Genomic DNA, 27,339 nt, shown 5'->3' on the forward strand with positions numbered 1-27,339 from the left:
ATCATTTAACAGCAATGACAGACTGCATTTTCTCTACAATCATTTGACAGCAGTTATTTAAGGCTTCTCGCATTTTTTACAATTATACTTGAAGTAATCCCCAAAAGATTGCACTCTTTTACAGCTGGCCGGAGTTTGCTTATGTTTTTTTAATTCTCTAAATTTTTACAATTTAATTAGAATTTGGCGTTTTTTAGGCCCGAGAGAGGCTGTCATAGTGCTTGAATGAAGCTTTTTAATGTTGATGACTAGTTTGTGAAACGTAGCAACTTGATAGAACATAAAGCCATAACATGCAACCCAAAACAATTAGAATTGTGTACTTTTCCGGATTTTCAAAAAAGAAGTTTCTTTTTGACATTTAAGAAAACTGGTTTTCTTAAGGCTACGGTTGCATCACCACATCCTTGTCCGTAACCAATTCGCACAACAAGGGGCTGAATATTCTTAATAACTTCACGAACTTCATCTTCAAAGTCTCGGTTCGAATCGCTTGTAAACTATTTTCATAGATGGTATTTTTTACTTAACCTCAAAAGAAAAAAGTCTAAGAATGTCAAATCTGTAGATTTCAGTAGCCAAATATTGTGATAACCTCATTGAAAATAAGATGGTCAGCAAACTTTTCTTTCATTTTTAAATTTGTATAATGAATTTCAAAGCGTCTTAAAGCATGTTGGGTTTCTATTAATGGCGTCAAATGCCAAACGATGACAGCTTCAAAAGTGGCAGCTGTCTAAAAAACGGGATATTTGAAATGAAACCACTTATAGAAAAACCTTATATTACTATCTGTAAATAAACACTAAATGTTCTTTAAATCATTTATCAATTAATTACGTAGGTAGATATATTATGTTAATTTAAATGTGTCTTAACTAATAAACTGTAAATAGTTGGTTTTAAGCAGCTTTCGTTTCTGGGTTAGCAACCCGCTTGACGTAGAATTATGTCGTTCTTATTATAAAAAATTAACATACTTACTTTTATAATGTTTTTTTTATCGAAATATGATTGCTTATCAAAAATAAATGAATAATTTTCAATCAAAGAAATTGAAACCCGCATTAGTTTATTTACTTTTTTCGTGATGTGTTTGTTGTTTGTGACGTCAAAATTATTGTTTTGTTTACAATTTTGAAATTGATTAATGAATTTTGTCGGTGTTCCTATTCTATCAAGAAAAAAAATTAAAAAAGTGACTTGATGTCTACTCATAGAAAATTTGAGATGAGATCAATGTTTTTAAATGAAATTTGGCTAGGAATTTTATAGAAACAATAATAAAACTATTTATTGATGAAAGTTTAGTATAAATAAGCAGAAAACTGCCAAAATAATCTTGGATATAAGTAAGATATAAGTAAATAACAAATAACATGCAATTTGACTAATCCCTGAATTAAACAAAGAATTATTTAATCCAAGAAGAAAAGCAGTATTTATATTTGAAAAGATGGAAAGGCTTTTTTGGCAGCACTGGTTTCTGTCAAACTACGCGAAATCCACCTTTTTTCGACTTCCTTGATCAATAATATTTATTACATCGATCAACTTAACTTAAATAAAACAATTGCATACATTATTATACGAAAAATTTATATTAGTAATAGAAGATATCTGGAAAGTTTATGGCCTAACAATGTCAAGGCACATCATAAAAAGATTTGTTATCATATTTTGTGTTTAAATGAAATGAATTCTTTTCTGTCAATTTAATTACTTTGATATAGCCAATTTGATTCGAGACCAATGATAATATTTATATACGTACATATAAACAAAACAGTATAAAAAGTTATCAATTTTATGATTGAATTGTCCGTTGTTAATTGAATATATTAATAGTCACAGGGTGAAAAGAGAAAACAAAAATATTTAAATAAAATTGTGTTTTAAAAATCAATGTCTAGACCGCTGGGCAACATTCCCCGTGTCAAATAGGTAAATGTATTTCGCTTCAGTACTCACCACAAGATGTCTCAGTCATCTTTTCCACTACAATAGTGCAAAGAACCACAATATTATTGGTTGTACAACATTTTGCAACACGATAATAGGCCCCATCAGTTCTTTTGGTTATACTTTTTTTAAGGCTACTGAAACACTTGGAATTCACAATTATTTTTTTTTGTAATGAGGACCAAAAGTAAATCTGCATGATATAATCAAAATACTACGATATCTAAGAAATTATAGCTCCAATTGATGTTGCAACATTGCAAACAACGTGGAAAAACACGATTTGACAGCTGAGAGTTGAATGAAAGTTCAAACGGAGGCTTGTTTTCATTGTTTAAGCTTTAAAGTTATAATAAAGTTTGACGCCAACAGTTTAAAAGGGTTAGTGTTGCTGAACTTCAAAAAAACTTTCATAGGCTGTTACGCTAGTGACATTTGGGTGTCTATTTTGGACAATAAGTTATTTGATCTCATTCTACTATTGTTCTTAAGTCAAACATAATTTTTTTTGGGTTTAATTCTCAATCATTAAAGAACGACTATTGTTAAAAACTGTTGATCTGTCAAGTTCCTTATATCAAAATTGGAAAAAAGTTGTTATTCAAATGGAGCCTTGTTTTTCGTTTTTTAAGCTCTGAAGTTGTAATAAAAGTTTGACGCAAACAGTTCAAAGGAGTAAGTGTTGCCGAACTTTCAAAAAACTTTCATAGGCTGTTACGCTAGTGACACTTGGGTGTCTTTTTTGGACAATAAGTTATTTGATCTCATTCTACTATTGTTCTTATGTCAATTAAAATTGTTTAAGCCTAATTTCTAATCATTACAGAACGACATCGAAATTATAACAAAGTTATGATCGCTTTAAATTTCAAAAAGAATAACCAAATAAAAATTGAAAATTCCTTTTAATGTTAAATAAGTTGTCCAGCCATATTTTCATAAAATTTTTATTTACGATTTTGACTACATCTTAAATTTTAAGCTGTCAAACTGATTAAAATATTACAAATGGCGGAAAACTCAAATCTGCCGTTCATATTTTGACACTGTTTAGAATCGGTAGCTTTCAGAACTTGAACATATTATCCCTAAGTTCTTCTGAAACTTTTTTAAAAATTGTATTGGTAAATGCAAAATTTACAGATTGCTGCGTCAATATTTTAAATAGCGTATGACAGTAGTGTTTTATGTTTGTCTTATAGGAAAATTTCAAGTCAATTTCATTGTAAATATATATTCGTAAATATATTTTTTTTTTTAAGGTGTGAATAAGAGCACTTAGCACTCCACTTAAAAATACTAGACACTAATGTTTTCTTGTGTTATAGAAATAATATGTTTGTGTCAATAGGAACTAAATTGTATTGGGTATATTGCACGAGACTCAGACTATGTTTGATAAGAACTTAATAGGTTCTCCTATATATTGTAATTTCGAGATTGTTAATTGATTAATTTATCAGTGATTTAATAGTTTAGATAAAAGAAACAGTTTTTTTTTTTTAATTTACAATCGACAAATTGTGAAAGTCCCAGTGTTTTAGTATGAGATTAAAGATAAACCCGAGTTGACATTTCATGATTAGCTGCACAAATACATATGTTCTATTCAAATCCTTTTTTTTTAAAACATTATTGTTATCCCTATAAATTGCTTTAGTTTTAGTTCATAGTTTGACAGTTGAGAATGTTATACTGTGTTGACGTTTCTGTTTAGTAAAGTTGACAGTTCATTATTAATCGTTTAATGCCAATAAGGAAATAAACTGTGTATAGAAAGCTGTTTTAAAATATTAGATGTCATACAATTATTCTGCATCGTTCTTGTAATATTATCTAAAGTTCTCAAGTCCTTAAAAAAACACCCAATACTAAAATTAATTTGAAATATTTGCAGAATTTTAAATACTTTTCATATTTGATATTCATTTTTGCACCACCTAAAGTCCATCTCAATTTTTCTTTAGATTCCACTTTTAATCTAAAGAGTCTCGCAAAAATATCCGCATCAATTGTAAACATATCATTTTAAAGCGGTCTTTTCTCAGACTTCAAAAGAAAGCTTTAAAATAATTCAGACGTAAGCGTAAGAGTTTTATACATGCATGCTCATAAACAATGAGGAACAATATCAAGATTGTTTTTTTTTTCACACAAATTGATTGATCTTAAAAAATATCGTGTTCCTTTGATACAATCAAAAAGCCGTAATTGTATGAAGCTTAAAATGAAAGGAATAATGGATAATTTTATTAATTTCTTGTCACATCCATTTGGCGCCTTGTGAGATAGAAAAAGCCGACAGAAAGAAATTACTCTAAAATATTTGACGTATAACGGAATTTTCGATTTGCAATCTGTCAAAAGATAAAAAACAAAGTGAACTTTTATTGACTTTTAAATCATGATTCATATTAGAATTTGTTTTTTCTCTAATCAGATTTTATCTCTTCCGGGGTTTTTTCCATCAATAAGCCTTAAATTTTATCTGAAGATAATAGCACCCGAAAACCCAATTTATTGTTTATGGTTTTAGCAACGTAAGGTTAATATTTTGATATGAAATTGAATTTAAATGTCAAAACTAATTTTTTGTTCTTCTTTTTTTTCAAATTTAAAACACATATAATATATCGTTAAAATATGTTAATGTTATGTTAGTGTGCTTTAATTTTTGTTTTACTCCTAATTAAAAATTTATTTTTAATGTCTTATCATTATCAATTGATTTTACAACTCATTCACTTTCTTGTACCTGCTTTGTTTGTTTATCTGAATTTGTATCAGAAATCATGATTAACACGATTTAATCTTCTTTAAAAAAATTAATTCAAAATTTAAAAAATAACAACAAAAGTACACCGCAACTGTTTACATATTTGATAATTTACTTTACGCGCATTAATCGTTCACATCCAGACATATACCATATGACATGTTGTCAATTAATGTCTGGTTTATTATTTTGTTTTCATTGAAAAAACTTTAATTAAGGAAAATACCAACTATTTCGATTAATATTAGTGTTTTTTTGTTATTTTTTGGAAGATCGAATTTGATTTTGATGGATTTTTAGTGATTGTGAGGAAGAAATAGTTTAACCATGACTTTCTTATTTGTCCACTATATATAAATCTATTTCAAATTATTCTGCGTTTACATAAAGGAGTTTTATTTGTTTCCTAAGTCACCCTGTAATTCCCTGACACAATTCTAGATTGTGCAACTGGAATTAAAGCTAACTTTAATAGAAGTATAGTTTGAAGATGGATCGACATTCGTTTCGATCCCAATATATGCGACTCGAGATTTCACACGTAATGCAAACGTCAAAAATAACCCATGCAAATGTCAAAAATATCCTAGTTGGCCGTTTCGGCTTTAACTTGCGTTGCATTGCATTATGGCTGTTACTTCAGTTTTTGTTTGGTTTTTTATTTTGACATTAGTTGTAGCATCGATTGATTTTATTGAAGCACATCACTTTGATGTATATCATTTTATTTCACTCCCTCTCATTGAAACAAAAATGACTGCCTCACTTTTATATCTCTTTTTAAACTTCGAGTATGACGTATGAGACGTCAAAATTAGTCAACCCATAAATGTCTGGTGTGAACATTATGTTCAATCAGTTATGCTTAGTTTTCAAAAGGTGACGTTTAATTATAAACGTCAAAAAAACGTCTTCAGAAAGTCTTAATTAATGAATGTACCATCAAAAATCATAAATAAAATCCTTTTTTTCATACAGATTGAATTCTTTTAAATTAGCAATTTCATAAGAAACAAAAATGTTTATCTATGATTAAAACTTTTATTTTTACCACTGTGCACGTCACATTATAGGTCTGAATCACACCATTTAGACGTCATGGCGCATTATATTAACTTATTTTTGGCATTCTTTTGGCGCTAAAAGATTAACAAATATTTTGTATATTCAATGCACCATCAAAGTATTTTAGAGTGTGACCGGACTTTTGTAGCGATTTCTGTGGGTCTTTGTGCCAAAGAATTTGGATTGGCTTAAAGCCAAAGGCGCTACAAGATTTTTTGAATTTAAGGAATTGCTGAAGGTAGCTGATGACTATAGATGTGAATTTAACCAAAACTGGATTGGTACCCACACATTATGGACTTCCCCTATTTTAACATTTAAATGGTTTTCCATTGTTAAATTCAGATTTACGTGAAAATTTGATTATTTTTTGCGCCGCATGGAATACGATTGGAACTACATTTTTTTTTTGTATAATTGTATTTGCGTCATTTTTTGACATTTCAAATTTTAATTTTTCACTTTTCGCTAATATTGATACAACTTTTATCACAAGTATTAGTATTAGTGCAAGAATTAAGACATCTGCTGAAAAATCCAGATTCCGCAGATTTGGTCTTAAATCAAAAATAAATTAATTTATTTTGCCCCATGGAATACAGAGCAGTGTACTTGTGTTTTGACAGATCTAGATTAAAAATAAATTGATTTCTGAAATCAATAAAACGAGTTTTACTCAAACTCTTCAGTGGGGTTTTGGAGCAGCACCTTACGCTACCATAATAAATCGTTCTTTGGATTACACGTCAGCAGACTTTTTTAAAGTCATGCCATTCTTGAAAAGTCAAAATACTTACTTACTTACTTAACGTGGCGCTACAGTCCGGGCGCAACTGGGCCTCAACCATCATGCGTCTCCAGCAAGCTCGGTCCCTAGCTAGCTGTCTCCAGTTTCGCACGCCAAGTTGGTTGAGGTCTTCACCGGATTGGATTCGAAGACTTTCCAGGCGGGATCGTTAATGTCCTTTCGTTCTACATGACCCCAACAATCTAACTCGTTGGACTTTTTTTTTTCTTATAACCAGGTTAGTGCCGCTGTACAGCCCGGACAGTTCATCCTTATATCTTCTCCTCCATTCTCCATCTATGCGTACGGGACCAAAAACCACCCGAAGAATTTTTCTCTCGAAGCATCCTTAGACGCTCTCATCTTTCTTTGACAGGGTTCAGGCCTTAGCGCCATAAATGAGAACCGGGATGATGAATGTCTTATAGATGGTGATTTGAGAAGCTCGAGAGAGGACTTTACTTCTCAATTGTCTTCTAAGTACAAAGAAGCAGCGATTTGCAAGAGTTATTCTCCGTTTGATTTCAGGGCTGGTGTCGTTGTCTTTGTTTATAGCGGTGCCTAGGTAGACAAAGTCCTTAACTACCTTCATGGTGACGTTTTGTCCAAGACATATACTTGGTCTTGCCCTCATTGATATAGATACAGTCATACGCGGTTTTAAAATCGGTGGTGGGTATCGATTTGAAGTTCTTGGGCTTTTCCAAGATCTAGCCTAGGTTGAGTGGTTCTATCTCCCTTACAGCGGAATTCGGTTCGTCATCGCCGTTATATAATTTGGAGAAATAGTCTTTCCATATTCTCAACATCGACTGCGGTTTACTACGATTTTCCCCTGATCGTCTTTACAGGCTTCGGTTCGTGGCTGGTAACCTTGGGATATTTTTTGTTTTGGCATGGATCGGGATATCCGTAGCCGTACCTTGGCAACAACGAAGTAGTGGTCCGAGTCAATGTTGGCCCCTCGGAATGTTCGGATATCCTGTATACTGGAGAAATGTCGTGTGTCGATCGCAATGTGGTTAATCTGGTTGACAGTTGATTGATCAGGAGATTTCCATGTCCCCTTGTGGATATTGAGATGTGTGAACTGCGTACTAGCTAATAGAACGTTTCGCCCGCTGCGATATCGATCCTAAGCCTGAATCCTTTGTCGGAGGGGATGTCATGCATATCTCCCGATTATGCCTCCAAAGATGTCTTCTCTTCCAAGCTTGGCATTAAAATCTCCTAAGACAATTTTAATATCATAGCCAGGGCACTGCTCATATGTCTTGTCCAAGAGCTCGACGAATATGTCTTTGGTGTCTTCATCTTTCTCCTATGTTGGGGCATGCACCCATATTAGGCTTATGTTGGCAAATTAAGCCTTGATGCGAATTGTCGTGATGCGCTCGCTCACACTGTTGAAACTCAAGACTTTTTGCCTGAGTCTAGTTCCAACAACAAATCCATACCCAAATAGACGCTGTCTTTGTTCTCGCAGTCTTTTTGTTTGCGTTTGCCCGGTCCGTCCCATAGCACTACTTGGATGGCGATAATATATGCCTTGTAGCAGTTTGAGGCTTCCGCTAGTTATTCGGCTGCACGTGGTCTGTTAAGGGACCTAACATTCCACGTGCATATCCGAAGTTCGTTGTCCTTAATTCGTTTGCTTATAGGTTGTCAACAGTAGATCCTTCCGTATCCGAGGCTTGTTGGTGCTTCTCAACTATGAAAGCTTTTACGTGGCCAGAAAGTCACCCAGCCGGCACAACCCACAACCTGAAGGCCAGATCCTAAGTATAACTTCAAGGATGAGGAGCCGGATAAAACCGCTCCTTATAGGCCTGGGCTCCGAATTAGTCGAAGTAGCCCTATAAGGTGTTCACTAAGTAGTTCAACCTTACTGGAATTTAGACTGCCGTCTGGATAAGGAGAAGTGCCTTAGTGGAAACACCTCAACTTTTCACTGGGATTAGAACCCAATCTCCAGTTGAGGTACTAGGTACCCTATGTTCACCGCGGGGAGGTGAGAGTAGGAGTTGATAGACAGAGGTGGGTTTTGAGAAAAACCTGTGGGCACTTGTGTCCTCTTGAATGCACATGTCCACCATTTGAACAATTGTGAAAATAGGTTGACAAATTACGGATTTGTTAAATGTTCAAACGGGATTCATCCAAATGGCACTGCTTTCAAGAAGAATTTAAACCCATAGAATTTAATTAATTGGCTTTGTTATTGTAAAGACTTATCATTATGTTTCAAAAATGACTCCGAGCAAGTGCCCGGATCGACTGTTTCGAAAAAATTAACGCCGAGAAGCCCAATTTTCGACTACTTTGAGCAGCAATTTTGAAGGTACATATGTAAGTAAGGCTTAAGAAAAGCGACTTTAAATAACTCTACGAAGAAATAGTCCAGCGGTGTTAAATAGCACGATCTTGGAAGTCAAGCCACATGTTCACTACTACGAGACGTAATGCGCTCACCAAAATTGCTTTTAATAAATTTATAGTTTCGTTGCTTGGCGGTTATTAAATGAATAGATTAAATATAAATCAAGTGACAGCTGTCAAAAAAAGTGACTTCGAAATATGTATTGTCATATTGAAACCTAAACGTCAAACAATCGAATGACTGATATCAACATCTTAATAGCTTTATAAGCTAATTGATCGAAAAGCAGTTCTATGACCATATAACCCATGTATTAGATTTGTTGGCTTAGACCAATATTTATTGTTGGGCCTATTCATGTTTACAACAATTGAGAATCTTTATAATGTTCTGCCTTCTGCACCATCATTTTATTGTTTAAAAATCTATCTTTCGATACAATTTTAAATCTTTAAATCTTTAAAGAATTAAAAGTAAAAACCATAACAATTTAGTAAACAATGACATTGGCAAAAAATATTGGTGAATTTATTCCTGAAACTTTTTCAAATCTTCTATAATTAGTTTAGTGAATCATTCAAGAATGATTTTTGTTTTCTATTTTGCGTTATAAACAAAGTAGGATTTATTAATAGATTTGTAAAGTAAGTATTTCGCTTAAAGATACGAGTAAGTAAATCTATTTAAGTTGAAAAAGTAATCCTATTCATTTTTGTCACAGATCATTAGTTTTTTGGGGGAACAAAGTTAAGAAGTTTTTTTTTTTTAATAGAACCTATGAATAAATAATTATTATATACCTGCCCTTATTAAGTGAAAGGCATAATTACCAGCTACTATAACTATTCAATATGATTAGAACTTCAAGTTACTCATAATCTTTAAACTTTTGTTAAGAAGTTGTCGTATTGTTTGCTACATAATTCAGCTGTACATTAATTGAACTTGAGATTGAAACCACTGATCAAAATGTTTAAGTTTGTTATGATTTTAAATTTTGCAGGTCAAATCAGTTCTTTTATTTCCCAAAGAAGTTTCCTAAAACTTGCGTATTAAATCAATGACTAAGATAACATGTTTATTGTTTAATAATCATGCTTGAAAAAGTATAGAAATTAAAAAAATATGTAAACAAGTTTGATCTTTTCCTTATAGATGAGTATTATGAATATATAAATAAATTCATCTTTAAAGCATTTAATATTCTTATCATACATTGAATAATAAGACCATATTGAATTTGATTTATTAATTGTTGTGTTTTGTGTTTTATTAATGCAAAACAAGAACTTTATAGATGATAGACTTATGAACATTTGATAAATTGTTAAAATGCAAATCAATATAATGGGGAACTTCAAAGACATCATTCTAAATGTCGTAAATGAATGTTATAGATAAATTGAGTGATAGATTAGATAAGTTTGAAATGAAAAGCTATCATTTTACGGTACATAAATAATAATTATCAAATAAAAGATTGAATGAACATTTTGAATGCAAATTAAAAATAGAATATTTTTAGTATAAGTTTAATCTTTGCAAGGTCATTCTTAATTCCATAAGACTGTCAATTAAGATTTGTATTATTAAAAAAAATCTTTAATATTTAAACAAATATTTAAGTCATATTTCCATAAATGATAATTTATTTATGAAAAAAAAAACAATTTTAGAATTTAAAGTTTAAAAAATTGAGAAATTCAGTAAAATAGAGAAGGGCTTAGGAGGAGATACTGATACACATTGGCCTTGAAGTTTTGAATATCAAAATGGGAGAGTATCAAAATAAGAAGTTAGGTAAAGTATTCCACATTCTTGATGTGCTGCTGGAAAACTAATCTCTATAGGTACTTACAAATAAGTTCAAATATTATGGCAGGATAGTTTAAGGGGAGAAATACAAATGCCCTAATTGTTAAAATATCAACGCAACAACGAAAGTCAGGAAACATTGTGAAAAATCTGTTATATTTGGTTTGTGTCTATAATGAGAGTGGAACTTACGATTTGGACGAATGAGTTTTTAAAATGTATGTTTTTAATGAAGCAGTCCTAAACCACTTAATTTGTTCAACTTATGGACTCTCATTTAACTGATACTCTAACCTGATAATCAAAAACTGATGCTTTGAATCATTAAGGTACGAATGCCCCTGTCAATGCTTATATATTTTTTTATTTCTTTTCTTGACATAAAGGTGAAGCTTTGATGCCGCTAATCAAAATGTCAAAATATACTACGACGTAGACAATTCATACAAATTTAATGCAACAAAAAAATGATGATAACCTCTTGTTTAAATTTATAACTCATGATAATAAGAAAACCAAATTAAAATGCAAAATTTGTACAACAATAAAAACACTGCGAGTTTGATTTATTTTCAAGCTGAATTGTTGAACTTTTCCCTCAGCAAGTATTTAGTACCAACAATTTTGATCTTAAGCTTAATCTTGAATTTCGATCATAACCTGAAAAATAATAATATCAGTTCTGGTATCTCGTTGGCATATTTGAAATATTGGGTATTCTCTAAACAGTTTGAAAACTATAAATAACATGATACAAGATACTAAAATATTGTTGCAATACATTACCCGTGTTTTTTGGTATTCTATAAATAGTATAGTACAAAATTACCAAGAAAACGCATCGGCAGTAGCCAGATTTTTGTATTTAAAAATTGGTACAACTGAAAGAAGACCTGTCAGAATAATAATTTAAAAAAAAACACAAAAAGAAGAAAGTTTTGTGAAAATCAAAAGTAAAAATAAACTTAAGCAAAAAAACACTAACTAAAACTATTAAAATTTTCAAGAAGAAATGTTAAGAAAACATCTGAAAATTGAGATTCTATAAAAATAGTTCATTCAACAATTGCAGCTTTTACATAAAATAAAAACTTCACAAAAGGGTTTGCCCGTAGACCACTTGAAGCGAACCTCAATTCTGTATATAACTGAATCGAGTTGAAATGAGCTTGATTCGACTAGATTCTAGTCGGAGTTGAGTCAAAATTTGTGAAGAAAAACCTCTGTGAAGGAGTTGGTCTTATAGATAATGCGTTATGGTCTGTTTATTTGCATGTTTGCATAAAAAAATTATAGTTTTTTTTTTTAAATAAAACAAAAAAATTGCATATGGAGTGCAAATATTCAGTTTTTCATTGTTTAACAGAATCAAACTATCGAACTTGCACTTCACACATCGAAAACATCGAAACACAATTTTCATTTTAGAAAGTGCTGTCAAACTTAATCATTATTTAATCTTCTTGTGCGGTGGAAACACCAAAAAGATTTATTTAATCTCAGCTGAGATAAACCTTTGGTGGAAACAAAACTTAATTATTTTTTCTATTCTTGCAAAATAAGCCCACTTAATCCATTTTCATAAACAAAACTAAATAATATCAACAGTAACAGATTGATTTTTTCCCCAATAGAAAACACATGATTCCAAATGCAAAACTACTCAACGAACACTGCCATCGAGATACGAATGCAATATCAATCGTACCAACATTTGAGAACGAAATGACATAAGATCCATTCGAGACTTGTATAAACGTCAAAAACCCATTTGTAGTAAGATTCTACTTTAATTTTTATCGGTAATATTCATAGGTAGAAATGGCGATCTGAAGGCAACCTAGCCTGATATCCAATTAGAGCTGTAGAGCGCCGTTTTGATACCAAAAACTCGTTTGACCTGTGATAGAGAGGGAAAGATTTGTAGAGAAGCTTCATAGCGATTATGTTAGAGCCATTCTGTCGCATTGAGAAGTGTTTGCCAAAGTAGGACATTTGCAGAGGAAATGGATTATCGTTTCACTTTCTCTTTGGTCATTTCAACTACGGCAAAGGGTGTTGTAGGAGATACCCAACTTCTCCGCATGAACTCCTATAGGCCAATGTCCCGTACAAACTGCAACAATCCTGGCTATGTCTTGCCTTGGCCTGCATAGAAGATCGTTTGTACGGGTTTTATTATAGGTGGGCCATATCTTCCTAAATATAATGCAGTTGGGTAAATTGCTCCACCTTCGGTTTGATTCAGTTTGGTAGATAGAAAAGATTTTACTCTTCATAGCAACAAGAGGAATGTTACCCATTTCCGCAAGTGAGCTATGAAGGGCCGATCCTTGCCTAGCTAGCTCGTCAGCCCGTTCATTTTCCACGATACCGCTATGACCCGGAACCCAGATCAGGGTGACACCGGGGTTAATATTCAGGTTCGCAAGATCATCGTGACATTGCTGGACCAATTTAGATGAGGATATGGCCGAGTTAATGGCTTTGACAGCTGCCAAACTGTCTGAAAAGATAGCCGCATTTCGGTTTTGGTTTGGGTTTTGTTTAAGTATCTTATATGTTATGTTTAGTTTAGGGTCGAGTGTAACTCAAAATGTATTGCACTGGAAGACAATGATAGGATTTGACCGTTGAGTCGAGGTAGCGTGAAGGGCGGTACTTTAATTTTGGTGGTAAAGAGCAACAGTTCAGTTTTACTTTGGTTAACTCCTAGTCCACAACTCGTGCCCCAGCTGCTAACTTTCTTCAAAGATGACTCCGTGATGTCACTAATCACAGAGGTGTACTTTCCTGACACCAATAGCACCAAATCATCCGCATAGGCTACCGCCTTCACTCCACATCCCTGTAATTTAACGAGAATTGTATCCATGACCAAAAGCTAAGAAGAGGCAAAAGGACACCACCCTGGGGTGTTCCCCTACTGACGTGTTTTGTTGCGATTGTATTGCCGCTAATATTCATATTATGGATATTGTTTTTGTTATTCGTGTAAAATCCTTTTATACTATTGATAGATTTTCCAACAAAACACGGGTATTTTCTACTTTTGGTATTAATCTGTTAGAAATGGTCATTATATCACTCAGCATTCCTCGATAGTATTAGGAATTCCTCGTAATTGCAGCTCCTTTCTCATTTTAAAAGACATATAAGAACTGATATTGCCACCTTTTTGAGCTTTTTGACCAGACATGAGTTTCATCACTGAAAACACCATAAAAAGGACGGAGTGTTCTATAAACTTCTAGAACACATTTATTTGCTCAAATCAAATTTGGAAGCGTTGTTCTTACATTAAGCGATTCATGATGAATTGTCAAACTTTACTAAACTGTCAACTGTCATCATAGTTTGAGAAAGCACTTTCCCAATGATAAGTGTTTCCTGTTGTAAAATAACCACAAATGCAATATGAGGAATTTAAACTTTATTTGTCTTTTAAACTTTTATTTTTACAATTTATAAAAATATGCCAGATCCTTATTTCATACTCGTATTTCCAATTATGTATATGAAAATCAAAAATTACCTATTCTATTATTTTTCTTTGAGTTAAATGAAATTTAAAGCTCTCCAATGAATTCTAAGAATTTAAGACAATCTAAATAAATTATGTAATTCAAAGTAAAATTCATTACAACATAGTCAACTGTCACTTTGACATTTGGATAGACAGTGTAGACTTGGACTTGGACCCCAGAAAGAAGAAGAATTGTAATTGGGTCACTTATGTATGTATGTAGTGAGCCTTTTATTCTTATAACTGTCATTGGCTGCGTTCAATCTCGTATTGGATAGGGTCTCTTGAATGATTTGGATAGTTGTATTAAGATAGCTGTCAAAAAATAAAAACATCTTTCAGGTGTTCACAAAAAGAAGAAAAACATTTAAGTCAAAATTGTTGTAAGATAAAACATTTAATGGATAATTTAACTGATTCTGAACTTTTACAATTTCTTGAAAAATTGTTCTCCGCCGGGTTTTTGTGTTTCGGAGCTCGTCCTTTCTCTTTCTGCACTCCTCCAAGAAGATTAGAATGGATTCATGTTCCCAACCCTAAAAAAAAGGAATAGAGTGGTTCTTCTTTGGTAAGCCCTACGAAATTGATGATCTACAAAACGAGAACAAAATAAGTCAAATTTGAAGTTTAAAAAAATAGATCATAATTACCTTCTTCATCGTCTATTATGTACAGAACATCCTCAAATACAACTTTAACTTATATTTTGTATCTTTTAGTTTACCAACAACTACAAAAGGCTGAAATTAATTTTCAAGTTTCTTCAAATTCAACCATGTGTTGAATCAGCTGTCATGTCTGATACATACGGACCCCAGTAATTCTTGGATACCTTTGGATTCCTTTTTTGACATCTCAGCTGTTTTTGGTCAGTTGTTATTTTACACGTAAAACGCTAACAAAAAGGTATCCGGATACCCTTTCTGTCTGAGATTGAACGCATCCATTAATATCTATTGAAATAAAGTTTGACATATGCCAACATTTCTTTCATTCCTGTCAAACCCATCCAAATAGAACTAAACAAATACAGTTTCAAATGGCCTAGATAAGTACTTTGTTGACGAAAAGTCTAACAATTCTTTACTAATGTGGTTCAATGATCCAATAAACTTTTAGAAGGGACCTTGTTGTTAAATACATAGTGTCATATATTTTCAGCATTTACGTCAATTTACACAAATAAATTAACATCGCTAATCTATTTCTATTTGCATGGTTTTAAGATTTGATTTCTAATAACAATTTGTCGAAGGCTATAGACACACTTGACAATCTTACACAGTTGTAAAGACTATTTTAATCTTTTATTTTTATTAAATAATTGTTTAATAACTTATTTTTGCTGAAATGCAACTAAGTGTATCCAATCTAGTAAAATATTAGATTAAAAAGCTTTTAAGAAAAGTTATCTTTCAAATATCTGAGTAAGAAAATAGAATTTATTTATTTTTCTATAAAGATTACAAGATATTTGCTATCATCCGAGGAGAGCTGCGAGATGGGCCATAAAAGCGCAGAACTATATTTGTAACTCAATCTTCCGCAAATCAAAATTACATAGAATGTTTATTTAGACAAAAAATATTGTATTTTATGTGAGGATAAATTCTTATATGTATGTATGTCATTAGATACAAATAATAACGTTGAAGCTATATTTTATAGCAACCTTAGTTATAACATATCATTTAAATGTGAGGTATAATAAACCTTTTGAGAGTTCTGACTTACTTTTTGAATTACTTTTATTTGGCAATACTGGCTGTTACTTAACACTTTTTCATACTTATATAAAAAAGTCAGTCGCTGTTTATACTTCATACAAGTCTCGTTTCGTCTTTTATCCTCATATAAGATAACAGGTTATGGGCCCAGAACACGCTATACATTAAATTTGTTAAGGTTAAAATTAAAGGTCACCTTGAATAATTTTTTTTGGTACGCGCCAATTATTTGCGAAACCCTAAGCTATACGTACCCGTGGCATGATGGTTAGTGCTTTGGCCTGTCATGCGAGAGGTCTTGGCTTCGATCCCTGCCTGTGCCATCTAAAGTTTTTTTACGGGTACTGCCTCTTGCGAGGGGTTGACAAATCCTCCAAGAGTAGTTCTTGTCATGAAAAAGTGCTTTCTCAAATTAGCCGTTCGAATTCAGCATGTAAACTGTAGGTCCCCTCCATCCCTGCAATTACTCGCACACAGGAATTGTTGACAGTTGTAAGTCACTAGGCCCTGGTTCTCCACGGACTGTTGTGCCACGTAATTTATTTATTTTTAAGCTATACGAGTTGGTAACTTTTTATTATAAGAAATATGCAAATGGAGAGTGAACTCTTTAATGTAGAAAAATTGCAAAATCCTGAGCAATACGCAGTATGGAAATTACGAGTTACGATCTTGTTAAAGTTTGGATGCAATCGGATAGCAAAGCGCAAAGAATCTTTGCTACGACTATTGGTCCAACACCACTTAGGTATATAGTTAATTGCACAAATGCAAGGAATTTGTGGACAAAGCTGAGGGCGGTGCATGAACAATCATCCAAAGCTAATGTCCACATGTTACTTCAAAGGTCCTATAGGTACACAAAAGATCTGAGTGATGACGTAGCAACACACATTTCGAAGTTGGAGAACACCGTTCGACGAAGTAAAAGGGAAGGCACTGGTTTCCAACTCTTCGAGTGTGTCAAATTATTTGTGGACTGGAAGAGTAAGGGGTGACGCAGTCATTAGCAATTGTTTAGAGACCTTGGGTAGAATGAAGACTGGAACTGGTGGTGAGCTGCGAGGGCCAGATGCTGGAACTAGAAGTGAAGTATAAGGGGCAGGCAAATGGATGTTCAAATGGTAGACATGTGCATTCAAGAGGACACAAGCGTCCACAGGTTTTTCTCAAAACCCACCTCTGTCTATCAACTCCTACTCTCAACTCCCCGTAGTGAACATCGGGTGCCTAGTGCCTCAACTGGAGATTGGGTTCCAACCGCAGTGGAAAGTTGTTGGGGGCAGCAAACGAGAGAGGGTGGGGAGAGGCACCTCTCCTTATCCAGACGGTAGTGGAGGAATTCCCGAGATGGAATCAACGGTGGAGTCTACAGTTCCAGTAAGGTTGAACTACATGAACTTAGTAAACACCTAATAGGGCATCTTCGACTTATTCCGAGCCCAGGCCTATAGGGAGCGGTTCTATCCGGCTCCTCATCCTTGGAGTTATACTTAGGATCTGGCCCTATAGGTTTAAGGTTGTGTTGGAGGGTGACCACCTGGCCACGTAAAAGCTTCATAGTTGCAAAGCACCAACAAGCCTCGGATACGGACGGATTTACTGTTGACAACCTAAGGACAACGAACTTTGGATATGCACGTGGATTGTTAGGTCCCTTAACAGACCACGTGCGGCCGAAGAATTAGCGGATGCCCTAAACTGCTATAAAACAGACATCACCGCCAACCAGGAAATACGATGGGCCGGGCAAAAAGAGGATGAAAAACTGCAATATTTACTATGGTGACTGCTACCATGAAAACCAACAGCACTTTTTTGGATGCGGCTTCGTCATTGGAGCAAGACCTAGACAAGAAGTTTTGAGCTATAGGTGCATCAGTGAGCTCAATGACCATACGCATCAAGGCTAAATTCGGCAACATTAAACCTAATATGAGCGCACGCCCCCAAAGAAGAGAAAGACGACAACACCAAAAATATGTTCTTCGAGCTCTTAGACAAAACATGTGAGCAGTGTTCTAACTATGATATTAAAATAGTCCTGGGTGATTTTAATGCCAAGGTAGGAAGGGAAGACATCTTTGGTGGAATAATCGGTAAAAACAGCCTGCACGACAACACTTCCGACAACGGATTCAGGCTCATAGGTTTTGCTGGGGGGCGAAACGTCATAGTAGCCAGTAGGCGTTTTCCACACCTCAACATCCACAAAGGAACTTGGAGTTCTGCAGATCAATCTTCCGTCAACCAGATTGACCAGACACGCTTCCAGCATCATGGGTGTCCGAACTTTCCGAGGAGCTAACATCGACTCGGACCACTACAATCGCCAGAGATCGCCAAATCCTTTTCCGACTTTTCCGACTGTACAGTGACGTAGACTTATCCAGAAGGGTAAAAGCCCAACGATTAAGATGGCTGGGTCACGAAGAGCGTAGAACATGGAAACCAATGCTCCGGCCTGGAAAGTCTTTGAATCCACACCCACAGGATAGCGCAGTATAGGACGACCGCGGATCAATTGACGCGCACAAGTGTACAGTGACCTCACCCAACTTGGATCGCGAAACTGGAGACATCTAGCTACGGACCGAGCTAGATGGAGAAGTTTGTTGGGTGAGGCCCTAGTTCACACAGGACTGTAGCGCCACATTGTTGTCGGATGCAGAGGTGTTCTCAGGTATGGAATTGACAAGGAAATCTGATGGTGTTATATCTGTCAGTCAAACACGATATGCGGAAATTCTTCTTAAAAGATTCAGTATGGATTTAAGCAATCCAATATCCACTCCAGCTAAAACTTGTTCGCACTCAGAATCTTTGTCTTCGCGATGCATAACATTTCCATACAGAGAGGCAGTGGGCTGCCTCATGCATATTGCAATTGCAACTCGTCCGGTGGGTGTTGTGCCTCGGTGCTTGTGTTTCTCTGTCTACTACGGAGTCTGAGTATGTGGCCGCTTCACAGGCAGTGAAAGAAATGGTATGGCTTCAACAACTACTTCTGGAATTCGTTCCATCTGGTTTGGTTAAAACAAGTTTACACATATGGATAATCAGGGAGCTATCAGACTTGTAAAAACCCCTGAATTCCTCAAACGGACCAAGCACATTGATGTCCGTTACCATTTTATCCGAGAGCGTTATGAGAGAGGAGGTTTTGAAATCAATTATGTTCCTTTTGAAAGCCCACATATTTACTAAATCTCTAAGTAAAGATAAATTAGAAAAATTTCGTTCTTCGATTGGAGTCTCAATGAATTAAATAATGTTTATTTACTATCTTTTTTGAATTAATTAAAAAGTAAGAGTGTTGAGAATTCTGAATTACTTTTTAAAATACTTTTATTTGGCAATACTGGCTCCCACTAAACACTGTTCTAAAACCTATATTAGATTCATATTTCTATACTTATATAATAAAGTCAGTCGCTCTTTATACTTCATACAAGTCGTTTCATCTTTTATTCTCATATATGATAACAAAACTTTTCTAGCTTAAGTAATGAAGTGTATTTTGTGTTAGAAACAGTTTTTGATGTTTTTATTTTTCTTATTCTCATTTCAGCACCTGATATTCTACATATAGTAGGTTTTTGATTAACTATACAAAATAATAAAATAAAACTCGCTTAATAAACACAAAGAAGAAAAACTCATATTTTATATAGATTTAAAGAAATTTTATACCTACCTGACTGAGATTGAGACTTATCAAGTAACTTAACTTATAAGAGAAATAAGTTTTAAAATAGAAATAAAAAAAAAAACATTAGAAATATTAGAAAATGACTCGGAAAAGTATTGAAATTCAACAACCCCCATCGAACAAAACCAACAGTGTCCTACCAGCTCAAAATGATTTCTACAGGAAATGCGATGATGATTCTCCTGGACGAAGGTGAGTTTTACTTTTGTTTTTGAATTTAAGTGTAACCAAGGCCTTAAATTATAATCTTTATTTTAAATGATTTATTTGACAGTTCAACGAATAAAGACCTAAATGAGCAAAAAGATGATAACATTTCATATTTTTCATTGGTGAGTTTTAATTTTCTTAAAAAATGTATTCGAAACTAAAATTACTCTTTCTTCTTGTCAACAATAGTTTCGATATTCAACAATTGGTGAAAGATTTTTTATTGTTTTGGGTGTTATTTTGGCATCACTTGGATCTGTTGGAATACCATATTCTGTTGTGATTTATGGTGAATTCACATCGTTGTTAATTGACAGAACTACAGGTCTTGGAACATCATCACCCACTTTTATATTGAACATATTCGGAGGCGGTAAAGTATTGTAAGTATAGCTTTAAGTTGTATAATACAGTTATTATTTTATGCAAAGGAAGAAACATGGCGTCTGTATTTGAAAATAATGTTTGAGTTCCTTCTCACTGACACTGACAGAACTGAGGACTGAACTGTCAAAAAAGATCTGTTTCTGTGGTTGGTTTGTGTTTCTTTTAAATAGAGCAAGCTGTGGGTGCGTTCTATGACCTAGTTTATCGAATAAAAAGCTGAACGCGATTAACTTCATGTTTGTTTCGTGTTTTATGACAAAAAAAAAACAAATGATAAATAATACAACTTTTGACAGATCAGTTTGTTTCATCGATAAATCGGAGAGTTCTGATCTTAATCGAGATACGTCTATTGTTTTAGGGGATGACATTTGTGATTAGTAAAAATGGGTATATTTTGACAGTTAAAACGTCAAACCTTGTTTTGCTTGGACAAACAAGTGAAAATAAGGACATACTTAGGACCGATATTTGTTTGGCAAATTGATGACATTAAGCCATTTATCTGTCAATCTGTCAAAAAATTGTCAAACCCATTGCGAAACGAAAATTTCTACAAAATCACAGGGTGTTTTTTCGCCTCAAAGAATTGATGTTTGAAAAAATGTAAAACTGTTCTTTCTATTTTCTTTTAGAACAAATGCAACAAGAGAAGAAAATATTCAAGCAATGAAAGATGATTCCTTGGCATTTGGTATTGGAAGTCTTGTAGGAGGAGTAGCTGAGTGGATTTTACTTGCGATTGCTGTGGATATTATGAATGCAGTTGCTCTAAAACAGGTGAGTTTTTTTTAACGAATACAATTGAACGTTTGATTTCAAAAATACCCGTAACTTTAAACACATCCAAAGACTAGAAATTTGTGGCATTTTTCATATTTTGAAAGATACAAATTTTAGGAAGTGACCTTGACTTTCGAATTTAACTTCGAATAAAATAGCGCCCGATTCGAAACTTAATTTTTAAAATCGAAAATTATGTTTACATTTTCTAAACTTATAAATAGTTTTGTAGTACCCGTGGCGTGATGGTTAGTGCGTTGCGCTGTCTTGTCAGAGCCAGAGGTCGTGGGTTTAAGCACTGCCTGTGTATCCTAAAACTTTTGTTCACAGTCACTGCCTCTTGCGAGGAACTGACAAATCCTCCACGAGTAATTGTTGTCGTAAAAAGCGCTTTAAAATTTGAGACGTTTTATTTAAATGTCAATATAACAATTTTTTAAGCACTATTTCGATTGCTTGACGTTTAAAATTGAATTTTTGAAAAAAAAAACGTTAAAACTCGAACAAGTTTTATGAGCAGTTTAACCTTTAAACTAGTTTTAAAGAAACTCAATAATCAATAAACTATTATCTTGACACTCCGTCAACATTACTAAATGGCGCCCAAGCAAAGATATGAAGGCTTTTTGGTGGCAGAAACTGGCTTTTTTATTTTATATATAAGAGATTCTTTTTGATGTTGAGGTCTTAAAAATCTACGTCACTGATTGTTTCAGAAGTTTACGAAACTAGTCCAGATTTTCAAGTATTTACTTACCTACAATTTTCTATATTTTTTTTAGATCCGTCGTATTAGGACCCTTTTCTTGGAATCAATTCTACGTCAAGATATGTCGTGGTATGACACGTCATCTGGCAACAACTTCTCCAGCAAAATGACAGAGTAAGTCAAAACTTTTGAGAACCCATTCAAAGCATCTAATCTTTATTTCTATTTTTTTTTTTACCTTTTCAGAGATCTTGAAAAACTGAAAGAAGGAATCGCTGAAAAAGTGGCCATATTTGCTTTTCTCATTATGACTTTCATAACCTCGATAGCTGCCTCATTTTTGTACGGATGGAAGTTAACTCTGGTTGTCATCACTTGCTGTCCCTTTATCATTATATCAACTGCTCTGGTGGCAAAGATTCAAAGTAGCCTCACCGAAAAGGAACTTAAAGCTTATTCGGTAGCTGGAGCAGTTGCCGAAGAAGTCTTTAGTGGAATTCGTACGGTTTTGGCATTCAGTGGAGAACGTAAGGAATCGGTTCGTTATAATGCCCTCCTTCAACCAGCCGAGAATACCGGAAGAAGGAAGGGTCTCTATTCGGGTCTTGGAGCTGGAGTTTCATGGTTCATCATCTACTGTAGTTATGCCATTGCCATGTGGTATGGTGTTCAGTTGATTATCGAAGATCGTGATAAGGAAGTTCGAGGCTATACTCCGGCGGTTTTGATCATTGTCCTGTTTGGTGTAATTATGGGCGCCCAAAATCTGGGACTGTCATCACCACATTTGGAGGCATTTGCGGTTGCCAAGGGAGCAGCTAAGTCGATTTTCAAAACCATCGATCGCAAGACTGAAATCGATCCCATGGGCGAGGAAGGTCTTCGACCGGAAACGGTTAGTGGTGACATTGAATTTGAAAACCTTCACTTCAGATACCCTTCACGGCAAGATGTAAAAGTCTTGAACGGGTTAAGCGTGTCGATAAAAACCGGTCAGACGGTGGCATTTGTCGGCCCCTCAGGATGTGGAAAGTCTACTAGTTTGCAATTGCTCCAAAGAATGTACGATCCCGAGAGCGGTGTTGTTCGGTTTGATGGCCGCAATATCAAGGATTTGAATGTAGCTTGGTTGAGATCACAGATTGGAGTTGTCGGACAGGAACCAGTTCTATTTGCGACCACCATCGAAGAGAATATCCGATTTGGAAAGCCCTCAGTGACACAAGAAGAAATCGAAAATGCTTGCAAAATGGCCAACTGTCATAACTTCATAACTCAGTTGCCAGAGGGCTACAAGACGATGGTCGGAGAAAAGGGATCCCAGATGTCGGGAGGACAAAAACAGCGGATTGCCATTGCCAGAGCCCTGGTTAGGAACCCAAAGATTCTGCTGCTTGATGAAGCCACTTCAGCATTGGACCCCACTTCAGAGAGGCGTGTACAGGATGCTCTTGAAGTTGCCAGTCAGGGAAGGACAACCCTTGTGGTTTCACATCGTCTTTCGACTGTCACAAATGCTGATAAGATTGTTTTCGTTCGAGACGGAACTGTTATGGAACAAGGCACCCACGAAGAGCTTATGGCTAAGAAAGGACTCTACTACGGCCTGGTTAACGCCACCAAACGTAATGAAGAGGTCATACAGGATCAAGGCCCAAGGCTAACTAAGATGGCGTCATTTAAAAAGAAGTCCGATGGAAGTGTCATCGATGAAGACAGCGAAAGCGAAGACGAAGATTCCCCTCAAAAGAAGGAGAAGAAAGAGAAATACAAGGTGTCCTTTAGTAAACTGATGAAACTCAATGCTCCCGAAAAGTGGTTCATAATCTCAGGATGTATTGCGGCGGCTTTGCATGGTTGTACCTTTACCGTTTGGGCTGTGTATTTTGGTGACTTTTTCGGGGTAAGTTTGAATTTATTCCCAACTTGTTCAATGCGATGTTAATTTTAGCTGACTTTCAGATTATGTCAGACCCAGACGACGCTTATGTTCAGGCTCAAGCAAATATGTTTGCCGTTTTCTTCCTCGGCATTGGTTTGGTTGCTGGCTTGGGTACACTGACCCAGACTTATATGTTCAATGTAGCTGGTGTAAAGTTGACAACTAGATTGCGAAAGATGGCGTTCAAGGCGATTGTGTCCCAAGAGATTGGATACTTCGACGATACTAGGAATTCGGTTGGTGCTTTGTGTTCGCGTCTGGCAGGAGATTGTTCCAATGTTCAAGGGGTAAGTTTTGAGGAGCTACTCAACAATGCTCCAAAGATGATTTTAACACAAATTTGTATCTCAACCTTAGGCCACCGGTTCTCGAATTGGTATTATGGTGCAATCAGTTTCTACACTTCTCCTCGGTATAATAATGTCATTCATCTATTCGTGGAATTTGACACTAGTGACATTGGTGACAGTTCCGTTTGTGATCGGATCGATCATGATTGAAGGCCGCTACATGGAAGCAAGCTCACAAGTTGAACGACAAGCTGTTGAAAACGCATCCCAAGTTGCTGTGGAGGCTATTGCCAATATTCGAACGATCAACAGTCTTGGCCAAGAGAAACATGTCCTGGAACGATATGTCGTTCAGACCGATCATGCTGATAAGGCTTCAAAGAAGAAGATAAGATTCCGTGGCACAGTCTATGGTCTGGGACAAGCTTCTCCCTTCATCGCATATGGAGTGTCATTGTACTACGGAGGAATGCTTGTTGCAAATGATAAAATTCAATATGAAAATATTATTAAGTGAGTTTGGAGTCCTGTTTTTGTGGATCACGACAAATACTTACTTGGATATTTTTGTTTTAATCCCTTTTAGAGTATCTGAAGCTTTACTTTTTGGTTCTTGGATGTTGGGACAGGCTTTGGCCTATGCTCCAAATGTTGGTGCAGCTATGACATCTGCCGGTAGATTGCTGAGACTTTTTGACAGAGTTCCAGCCATACACAATCCTGCCGGACAACCATTTAACACTGTCAATGTAAGTTTGGAGACCTTTTACCTTTTATTTTATAACTTAATGTAACACTTGTGTTTTCATTTGTTTTCTTATAGAAGACCGATGGGGATATTAGTTACAAGAAAGTCGAGTTTTACTATCCCACTCGCAAGGAAACCCCAGTTCTTCAAGGCCTCGACCTGACAATCAAAAAAGGAACCACAGTCGCCCTCGTGGGTCCCTCGGGATGCGGAAAATCAACCTGCATCCAACTTCTTCTCCGCTACTACGACCCAATTTCCGGGACAGTTAATCTCAGTGATACCCCAACTACTGAATTCCCCCTAGACACCCTACGCTCACAATTGGGTCTTGTGTCCCAGGAACCAGTGCTCTTCGATCGAACGATAGCCGAAAATATTGCTTATGGTAATAACTTCCGCGAAAACATACCAATGAGTGAGATCATTGAATCGGCCAAGAAGTCCAACATCCACGACTTCATTGTGGGTCTGCCGCAGGGCTATGAGACTTCACTCGGTTCTAAAGGAGCTCAGTTGTCCGGGGGACAGAAGCAGCGTATAGCCATAGCAAGGGCGTTAGTTAGGGATCCAAAGATTTTAATTCTAGATGAGGCAACTTCAGCCTTGGATATGCACAGTGAAAAGGTAGTTCAAGCCGCTCTGGATGCTGCCCGAAGTGGGCGAACGTGTATCACAATAGCTCATCGTCTAACGACGATACGAGACGCAGATATGATTTGCGTTTTGCAGAAGGGCGTTGTTGTGGAAAAGGGCACGCATGAAGAGCTCATGAGATTAAATGGTATTTACGCTGAGCTCTATACGATGCAGTTAGTTACGTAAGATCGAAAATATAATGTGTACATATTTCTAGTGATAATAAATTTTGATTTTTGTATAAGAGAATCGTTGGTTTTTTGTATTTAATTTGAAGTATGTTTGAAAATAGAAGGGGAATCTTTGTTAATATGACAGCTTCTAAAAGCACTTAAAAAAGCTTAATGATGGAGCTCAAAAAGACGAATAAATCATTTTTGGATCATCTTCAAAACCTATTACGAACATTTTACAGAATCGTAACAGATTCCTAGGATAAGAAACACTAAAATGCATAACTGGGTTGAGTTGAAATGAGTTTCAATTTTCTCATTTACGTAAGCTTAAGGCTATTTTTGCGATTACCTCTTGTTTTATATCGACTAAGTTAATTGAAATTAGAAGAATTGAATAAGAAGAAATTGAAGAAGTCCTTAAAGTTTTTTGTTTCGATTGTTTTTGACAGCTGTCAGCAGTATAAGATTTACTTCGAGCATGTGTAATATTATAATGTCATCAATGTGTCCCCAACTTTTTTTATCCAAAAATGTTTAAGGTCTTTTTATCCGGAACTCATGCAAAGTTCCCATAATATTAAATGTCCTCAAAGGCAAGTTTAAATTACATTGCAACTAGTTTTTGATTAATCACAAGTTTATTGCGTTGGTTTTTTGGCAATCCTGAATTTTCATAAATATAAACAAATACGTCTTAAAAGTTTCTTTTTACTTAGTTTTATTTTAAGATAAATTAAAAGGTAAAACTTATCTAGACAATTATGTATGTTTTTGTAAGCCTGAAAATTTGGTTTCGAATTTTTGTACAGTTCCCCAAAAGTATGCAATGTAAAGTTCAAACTCTTGCAATTAAGAAAATGGATTCATAGTCAGTAAATATTTGCCTAAACAAATGTTGCACATCAGAAAGGAAAATTATTTGTTCATTTCAAATACGATACAAATCGACATGAAATATTTTTCTGACATTCAGGTTAAATGCAGTTTAGTGGATTGCGACAGTCATATTTCTTATTGACATTAGTGGCAATTCGATTTGAAAATGACGTTTGTTCCACCGATCAGTAAATCAACAAAAATGGCGAATCAATTGACACTTCACATGTCACACAGCTTTCACTTTACTTTTTTTTAAAATCCAGGCACATTTGAATTTTCACCGTTTGGGGCCCTACTCTGTATTTCTATTGGAAAGTGAAAATTTCCGAAAACGAATATTTTGTACTCTCTATTTCTAAAGCGGAATGAAATCTTCTACTTTCGTAATGACAATTCCGAAAGTGGAATTTTCGTACCGGACAACACGTTTTTAAATGTCAAAAGAATTTTAATACGGAACATTTGTTTCTACAGATAATGTGATAACGGAATTGAGAATGAAAGTCTTAAAATGTAAGTTTTTTTTGGAAAATCTTAATTATAATAACAACTTAAGCAAATGAGTTGAATTATAGGGAAAGAAATGTGCATACAAAGCAAAAACAGTTTGAGATGTAGGTGCAGTTTATGTGTGCTGATCCTGATTTGGCCAAGGGACATTTTTGAAAATTCCGGACGCCAAGCAAACATCCAACAATTTATGGCAGAGACTTTCGTCACAATTGAATGCAGAAGGACTTTATGGGCAGGTCATAAAGCTTACATAAAGGCAAAGCTAAGGAAAAATAAAATTAGCATTTCAGGGACATTTCAGTGACAGGTGGTG

At 34.9% G+C, this 27,339-nt stretch overlaps 1 protein-coding gene across 1 annotated transcript in view; it reads left to right on the forward strand.

Annotated features, from left to right (window-relative positions):
* Positions 1-25,707, forward strand: part of LOC129949144 (multidrug resistance protein homolog 49) — a 35,337-nt gene extending 9,630 nt beyond the window's left edge. Inside the window, exons 2-11 of the mRNA XM_056060415.1 lie at positions 19,610-19,942; positions 20,025-20,082; positions 20,150-20,343; positions 20,983-21,127; positions 21,913-22,013; positions 22,086-23,742; positions 23,802-24,068; positions 24,139-24,584; positions 24,658-24,820; positions 24,895-25,707. Of these exons, the coding sequence (XP_055916390.1) occupies positions 19,830-19,942; positions 20,025-20,082; positions 20,150-20,343; positions 20,983-21,127; positions 21,913-22,013; positions 22,086-23,742; positions 23,802-24,068; positions 24,139-24,584; positions 24,658-24,820; positions 24,895-25,644 (3,894 nt within the window). The 5' untranslated portion in view covers positions 19,610-19,829 and the 3' untranslated portion in view covers positions 25,645-25,707. The remainder of the gene's footprint in view (positions 1-19,609; positions 19,943-20,024; positions 20,083-20,149; positions 20,344-20,982; positions 21,128-21,912; positions 22,014-22,085; positions 23,743-23,801; positions 24,069-24,138; positions 24,585-24,657; positions 24,821-24,894) is intronic.
* Positions 25,708-27,339: the final 1,632 nt, after the last annotated feature.

The sequence above is a fragment of the Eupeodes corollae genome, chromosome 3, assembly GCF_945859685.1.
Source record: "Eupeodes corollae chromosome 3, idEupCoro1.1, whole genome shotgun sequence".
Classification (NCBI taxonomy): Eukaryota; Metazoa; Arthropoda; class Insecta; order Diptera; family Syrphidae; genus Eupeodes; species Eupeodes corollae.